At 39.8% G+C, this 8,562-nt stretch overlaps 1 protein-coding gene across 2 annotated transcripts in view; it reads left to right on the forward strand.

The window, feature by feature from the left end:
• Positions 1–4,978, forward strand: part of PRRX1 (paired related homeobox 1) — a 72,774-nt gene extending 67,796 nt beyond the window's left edge. For both annotated transcript variants that reach the window (XM_026003313.2, XM_026003315.2), the window contains one exon: positions 1,612–4,978. In XM_026003313.2, coding sequence (XP_025859098.1) covers positions 1,612–1,750 — 139 coding nt within the window. In that variant the 3' untranslated portion in view covers positions 1,751–4,978. The remainder of the gene's footprint in view (positions 1–1,611) is intronic.
• Positions 4,979–8,562: the final 3,584 nt, after the last annotated feature.

Below are 8,562 nucleotides of genomic sequence, written 5' to 3' on the forward strand. Positions count from 1 at the left end.
CAGGTGTGGTGTCTGATCTATGACCTTTAGTCAAGGAATTGAAATAAGTGCTAAATGGAAAATTACAGGGTGCTCTATGAGAACCTAACTTTGCATAAATGGTTAAGAGCATCTATCCAGAAATGGGTAAGAGTGAAGCGGGCAAAAATAAAATGGAAGAACATAGGATTCTCTTGGAACCCTTCTTCCTCCTTCTGCCTTAAGACACACACACACACACACACACACACACACGCACACTCACACCAGTGCTATAAGGTTTTAAATTAAGGATGTGTATTTCTGGAAAGACCTAGTGATCTGGGACTAATTACATTTCATTAACCTAATTTTCCTGGGTTAATTGCTAGTAACTGAGCTGAAATAGGCTATTGTGAGTCTTGACTATAAGTCTCGACTCTGTGGTCTCCCAAATAAGGATTCATGACACAGGCTCTCTATTTGTAGAGTAGCTTTAGTTTTCTCTCTTTCTAGTCTGTCACTTGATCCCCAGAACCACAAACTCCTGTGTGGCTGGTAAAATTGCACTGGAATGCAGGCAACAGCGGAGCACATGTCATTCCATTTGGAAGTCTATCTCATTTCAGGCCTCAGTTGAAAGGGATTTTGCTAATCTTAGAAACAACTAGAAACATTTTCATTTAATTAAAATGAGTTCCCTTTTAACTGTTTAGTAGACAGTAATGAATAATTTGCATCCAAGTCTAAGAGACTATTACTTTTTCCTTTAAAAGAAATTCATGGATTTGATTAACAGAAAACCACCAAATGCCCATTTCTGTCTGGCCGCATTTCTAGGTCTTAATTACAATCTCTGACAATGAAAAACAACTTCAAATTTTTTCTCAGGAGTAAGGACAAAAAGAAACGGTTACCTCTGAGGTCTGAAATCCTGAAACTGGCTGGAGCGTTTGGTAGTTTATCTAAGGGATTTAAACATTTCCCAAATAAGTGAACCCAAAAGGCATCTTGAGCTGCTCAAGTACTTTTGAGAAGAAGCTATAAACTCAAGGCCAGTCGGGATAGGAAGCTCTGGATTTGGCAGTACTTAGTGCTACCAACCATTGAATCAAGAATGAGTTGCTCAACTGGTTCTCAAGTACCCTATTTAGTATGGTATCCACTGATCACCTAAAATGTGTTAGACTTAAAGTCAGCTATTTAGTGTGAAGAGGGCAAAATGCCGTTTCCTTTTCGAATTCCTGCTTCTCTTGCTCACTGCTCCCACAGGCTGGTGATGGAGGCAGGAAGAGAGATTAAATAGTGTTTCAGTTGGTCGGCTGATGAAACATCCTGCTATTCAACATAAGCAGCTTTCTTCTCTCACCCTAGAAATAAATTATTATTCACTGTGTCCAACACAGCAAACACCTCTGCCCGCCCTGTATCACTCTCCCGTGCTTTCCCCTGTCCTTCCAAGCACTGCCATCTTTTCCCAAGTGCCTTAGACCAGTGGAGATCTGGGGCTGAAAGGGACCTCAGAGGTCATCCATCCAACCCACCTGCCCCTACCTGCCCCGTGCTGAGAGTTGCATCCATCTGGGGCACAGACTTGCAGCTTTGTGAAACTAATGCCTGTTATTCTCCCTGCTTTCTCCTTTGTCCCTACAGCGCCATGGCTACTTATTCTGCCACATGTGCCAACAATAGCCCTGCACAGGGCATCAACATGGCCAACAGCATTGCCAACCTGAGACTGAAGGCCAAGGAATATAGTTTACAGAGGAACCAGGTGCCAACAGTCAACTGAGGAAAAAAATAATTAAACAGGCCTAAGAAGAAATCAAAAACCATAAGACACCTATCCTGCTCTGTCATTTCTTCATCTGCTGGAAAAAAATAAATAAATAAAAACAAACAAACAAAAAACCTGAACTAAAAATATTGGGACCATGGCAGAGAAAAGCAGGAGAGGAGCAAAATGAAAATTAGTTAACTAATGTTTCTCCTCCCTCTGGGATACCACCACCAGTTGTTTCTGTGTGTTAATTTTGTTTTTTTCTTCTATTCATGCGCTTTGCTTTAATGTACTCCAAGCTTCTTCAGTTAGGTTCAGCCCACCCACCCCCATGATCGTATGGGTTTTAAAAAACCTACAGCAGCCAAAGAAACCATATATATATATATTCAGAATAATTGTCTAATGTCTCTCAGTGACCTGTTTGAACCTCAGTGCCTTGCCCGATCCTTCTTCCCAATTCTCCGTATAGAAGCTCTAGGAACTTCTGAAAAGCCAAAGTCTTTCTGAAGAATCTGTGCCAGACATGATTTCCTGTCTCACTGTCTCCATGTCTGTTGGTCATGGTAAGGTTTTTCCATCAGCTACTGTTAAAAAAAGCAATTGTGTACAACATCTGGTGACTGGGTTGTCTAATCCAATGTGATTGGCTGTGTCTGGCTAATTCTAAGCTCTAAGCTGTAGATCTAAGCTCTTCATATAAACTATAGATTTAAGCTCTAAGCTGTAGATGATAATATTACCATCACCACCACCCCTCACCCCCATCCAACCAATCTGCCATCTTAAGTTAAAGATATTTGTTGTTTTTGAATGATTTGCTGTCACGGGCTATTTGACAGAAGAAATATATTTCACTTGAGAGAGGGAGAGAAATTTCTTTAGGAAAACAAAGACTGAGTTGTGAAAGGCATGGCCTACATCTCTTTAGTGCCTTAAGGATAGTCAGATGCACACTTATATATATACTGTATATATTTATATATTTTATATATATATATATAAAATATTCTTGCAAGCTTGAGTTTGCAGTTTCTCAAACACTACAAAAAGCAAATTTCACACCATCACCACTGCCCTTAATCTCTAGTGATGAGATGTTTTTAGGGATTTTGTTTCCTTTCTTTCTCAATACAAAATTCTCATTAAGGCCACAGAGCAATTAATAGGGCATCTATTTGAGAACAGGTCTCATTTTCACATTTGGACTTTAAATAAATTGGAACCTATCTGAGGCTGTAAAAATGTTCTTGAGTTTGTGGAGACTGAGCTCTGGTGGAATGGGAATATATCGTGACACATTATAGGAATTACACTTAGAGGAGGGAAAACCATGTTGTCATCTGCCCCTTCTCCACTTAACAGAAATCTGAAAGACACGTGTTTAAATGGAATACTTAAAGTCTTGTCTAAATTCCAAAAATTTAAAAAGGCAACTGTGGGCTATTCTTCTAATATTTTGAAATAAAGTTTAGTACCTAGGGCTGTGAGCCAGGACTGACCTGTCTTTGTTTCTTTCTTTTTGTCTCCAGCTGTGCTTTTGTAACTTGTCAGGTGGACTAGACCAAACCACACCACCATGCTGTGCCTCAGTTTACCTTTTTGTAAAATGGGTTTAACAATACTTACCTACCTCACAGGGGTGTTGTGAGGCTCTATTCATTTGCTCCTTCATTCTTTACCTGTATTCTCTGTTTGTGCAGCACTTTGTAGCCATGGGAGGAAAGGGACTATAAAAGAATACAACATTAATGGAAGGATACGTTACCTGGAGGCCTTGTTTTCTAGCAAGGAAATGTTACCTTGCTGTAAATACTTATAGCCTTGTATTTGGAAATGAGAAATAGGTTTATATTTACAGACTTCTCAAAAATCACATCACTTGACCAAAGAATAATTTAAGATACACAGAACAGACTATTTTTGACATATTTTAATCCTGTCCAGGTTGGTTCTAAGAACTTAATTATCAGTAATTAAAAAGCTTTAGATTGATTTTGGCCAAATATGCCAACTCTGAGTGACAGGCAAGGACTGTTGAGTTTAAGATGCACTTTCAGCACACCTGTGTTCCCCCCCTTGGCCTATCAAGTTGAGCTAACGGTGGTATTTTTTCAGCCAAACAGCCACCATTCTGAAAATGTATTTTAAATGTTGAATCTGTACTTCTTTTAATAACAAGAAGAAAGCCCGTCTTATGCATTTTGCTTTCATCCACTGATTCTCTCTTCTTTTAACATACTATTAAAATATTTCTTACCAATGTTTTATGTAGGCTGGCTGAACACCACATATTACTTGCTTCCTAAGGAGTCCTTTGACTAATTCTTTTGTCCTACTAGCTGCTGTGGATTATCCAGATTCAAAGGAACAGTGTAGTCTAACAGATTAAAATGTTCTTCATAAAATGAGTGCAATCTAAGGAATTGGTGAACTTTTGGAGTTTGGACTTCCAGGAGAATAGCTAAAAGTGAGTTTGGGTTATGGTGCAGGGAACAGAAATCATACATGACAAGATGTTGCTAGGAAGGAGGAATTTTCAAAGATGGAGGAAAGGGATAGAAGGTCATATAAAACAAAATCATTTGAAGCTTTCATCCTGACATCCGTTTTCAGGAGTGAACAGAAAAGACTGAACCCAAAACCTAAGCACTACATGAAACTGGGCAATTTTGCCACAGATGCATGGGAAGCAATGTCTGGGAAAATCAGAGAGTAGCCAGCGCTGGTCAGCCATAGGAATTTTCATTGCTAAACAACACCACAAACATTTATTATCTAAGCACCTGATCAAATATACACATGAGACAAGCACTCAGTATTGTTCATTTATTATTGATTTTTTTAAAGTAGAAGTTTGATATATGATTTAGAGGAGTAGACTTTTGGCTTCTATGCCAAGTCTCAACAGAGGGCCTCAGGCCAACAAAGTTCCAAGGCATATCCCCTATTCCTCACCTTCATTATACCCAGATGCAGATGAATACATGCAAACTGTCTGTCACCCCAATCCCTCCCCAAATAAGATGCTGATTTGTAGGATACTTGCAGGTTAAGTCAAAGCATAAGAGGTAATTGAATAAAAAAGGGAATGACACTTAGGGTATAAAGATCTCATAAGAAATGTAATATGTAAATTATATCTTGCTTTATGATGTAAAATATACATTGTTTGCGTTAGAATAGAAATGATTCCTTTTCAATAAAAAGAAGGATACTACTATGCGGTCTTTTGTTATACACATTTGAGTCTGCTGATTCTTTTCTCTTTGAACTTCAAAAATAGATCTGCTAGGACCTAAGGTTACATGCAGAAAAGAGTGAAAGTAAGAGGGATTTGTGAATAGAACTTTTATTGGAGTGGGATAGTATTTTCTAAAAAGGAAAGTAATCCATGCCTCAAAAGTAAAGACAATGGTAGGAGGTAGAGGGGGCATTTATTGGTATTATTGGTACACATAAAGTGGAACTTTTATGAGAATTTAGTTATTTTTTACCCACATCTTTAACATCCACAATACCAGCTATATATGGCAAAACAGACCAAATATAAAGTACAGAGCTTTATTTTAGAATAAAAAAGAGAGTTAAATTTACGTACCTATTGTATTTAGCTCTGGGTGTATGGTAATGGGGGAGGAAATAGAAAACCAAACTGGGAGATATGGATTCTGTTTTCATACAGATTAAGATCTGATTTATAAGAGAACTTTATGATGAACCAATGTATGCAACAGCTCAAGACAATGAATGAATGTGTCAAACAAATAGGGTAGATGAGAGTCCAGAGAGGAAGAAAGAAACATGGAGCTGAAGTGGGAGAGGTTTCACAGAAGAACTGGACTGGGAGAAGTCCAGCTAGGACTGGGAGAAGAGGAGGTGCTGGCCTTTCAAGTCAGAGAGCAGAGAAGGGATGAAGGCAGAATTTGTGTTCAGGGACCATAGCAATATAGGCCCAGATGGGTTGGAGAGTTTATTTTGAAGCCATGTGGAAGAAAACACTGAAAATTGAAATTGAGCCTTCATCTTGCAGAGTATGGTGTGTCAGGACATAGGAGTTTGAAATTTTGCTCAGGCCAGAGAAATCCATTGAAAGTTATTGAGCAAAAAAAAAAAAAAAAAGGTCATGCAAAAAAAATACTACTTTAGCAGGATTATTGTGGTAAAAGAAGGAAGGTAAGCCAGTGCAGAACGGGAACTAGAAGCAGAACAGTTAGAAGAGGGACAAAAAGCAAAGGTTGAATAGGAAACATCTCATAAAGAATCAATAGGACTTTATGGCAGGAAAAAGAGAATGAGTCTTAGATAATCCTGGTTTGAAATCTGGGAACGAGGAGAATAAATCACAGACAAAACTGACAGAAATAAACAGAAGCAGGGAGACCCAGTGACAAAAGACAGTTATTGCAGTTTTAGGTGTGTTACTGAATTTGAAAACCGAAATGTAAGTCAAAATATGAAATTGCAGCTTGAAACCAAGGTTGAGATCAGAGATAGAACTTTGGGACTCATCTATAGGGAGGTGATAAGGTGTTCCTACCTTGAGGAACAAGGATGAATGAGTTCCTCAAGAGGAGAGAGCATCATTGTGCTTCCATTGGAAGTATAGTCGACCCTTGAACTGTGCAGGTTTACTAATATGTGGATTTTTTTACAGTACAGTACTGTAAATATATTTTCTCTTCCTTATTCTTTCTTTTTTTTTTTTTTAAAGACTTTATTTATTTGAAAGAGGGAGAGAACAAGTAGCGGGAAGGGGGTGGCAGAGGCAGAAGGAGACACAAACTGCCTGCTGAGCAGGGAGCCCAACACAGGGCTCAATCTCAGGCCCCTGAGATCAGGACCTGAGCTGAAAGCAGATGTTTAATCAACTAAGCCACCCAAGCACCCCCTTATGATTTTCTTAATAACATTTTCCTTTTTCTAGCTTACTTTATTGTAAAGATACATCATATAATACACATGCAAAATTTGTCTCAATAGACTTCTTATGTCATTGATAAGGCTCTGGTCACGTTTTGGGAGATTTGAAAGTTTTACATGGATTTTTGACTGCACCGGGGGCGGTGTGTCTAACTCCATGTTGTTTAGAGGGTCAACTGTAGTTTCAGCCCAGGGAGGAAGATCAGCTTGTTTATTATCCCAGAGTTAAGAGAAGAGGAGTTTTCAAGGAGAAGGGAATTTTTAATATACTCAATGCTGTAGAGTAGACAGCTTAATTGGGGGTGTAGGAAAGGCCATTGGATGTGTGATTTTTTCAAGTACAGTTTACTACAGTACTGGAGGAAGAAGGTACACTTTGACAAGTCATGGTAAGAATGAGTGCTTTAAAAAGTGGAAATGGAAGCAGTGGCTTATAGACCACTTGTTTGAGACACTTCAGCATCGAAAGTTTAATAAAGAGGAAGAGGATTCTTTCAGCTGCAGGTGACAGAGACCTACCAACTGGTTCAAACTACAAGGGCTTTTTTTTTTTTTTTAATTTATTTATTTATTCATGAGAGACACACACACAGAGGCAGAGACATAGGCAGAGGGAGAAGCAGGCTCCCCACAGGGAGCCCAATGCGGAACTCAATCCCAGGTCCTGGGATCACACCCTGAGCCGAAGGCAGACACTCAGCTATTGAGCCACCCAGGCATCCCACAAGGGCTTTTATTTAAAACCCACTAGGATTGCCCACTGAACCCAAAGAAGTTGCTTTGCTGGAGTTAGAACAGCTCCCAGGATGCTAGACCCTGGAATGAGGCTCCTAGACCTGACAAGGTCCATACACTCTGCCCTGGAGCCCTCTAGCACTCTTCTGACTATGTCCTCTTCTGGGTAACAAGTTGCAGGGCCAAAGGATGTGTTCACCTGGAACCTGCACTCCTCATTGTAGGCCATCTTTCAGACACTTGGGATTTAGAATTCCCCATCCCAATAATCTGGAGCCCATTTTCAAAGCCCCCATGGGCCTCTCTTCCTGAGACCACTGTTTTTGGGGATCAGGGTGTGTAGATGGATCTTGGATATACACAATGCAGTTGCCACCTTTGCATATGTTGACCTACTTTTGGTGCCAGGATAGGCTGATGTGAAAAGGGAAGTGGGCAGGCCACAGGCTGGGGTTCCAGGGTCTGACCATTCCCACACTGCCATATTCTGGAAAGGAACTCCAAAAGTTTGAGAGTTCTACATGTAAACTTGAATTTCTAGGTCATTATGAAAGTACATTCAGTAAGATAAGAGTGTAGAATATAATTTGTTGAATAGTTAGCTTGATTTATAACAGAAATGTATGGACATAAACATGTGGACTTTCATTTGTACTCCTGCCCAGGCACTGCCCAGTGGATGAGCACCATATAACTCTTTTAAGATCTGACTTGGCTGTCTTTCTGGAGATCCCATTAGACAGAAATCCATGCCAGAAATCTTGTTGAGACATAATTCTTGAATGTGGATCCATCCGGGCCCTACTTTGTTTTTTTTTCTTGTAGCAGGGCTGAGAGCTCTGCTCACCCCTAAGGCCTTGGTTTAAAGGTTTTAGTTAGTCTTCTCCCTTGGGACATGCTGACAGAAGAGTTTTGAACAAAGTTAACCTGCCCGTTCTCCTCAGCAGCATCTCAGTAAGGTGCTTTACAGTGGATGGGGCCTGGAAACTTTGCATCAGGCTTGAGGGGAGAAGGGAAAGCAGAGAAGTTTGAGGAGGGGCTGAGAAAGATTCCTAGTCATTTCTCTAGCCTCTTTTAAGCACTGTGTCTAAAACTCCCAATACCACTTGAAAAGGGGGAAATCTTATATTTTCCAGAGTTTGTTATTGTCTGACCCTTGGGAGTCT

Source organism: Vulpes vulpes, chromosome 13 (assembly GCF_048418805.1).
Source record: "Vulpes vulpes isolate BD-2025 chromosome 13, VulVul3, whole genome shotgun sequence".
Lineage (NCBI taxonomy): Eukaryota > Metazoa > Chordata > Mammalia > Carnivora > Canidae > Vulpes > Vulpes vulpes.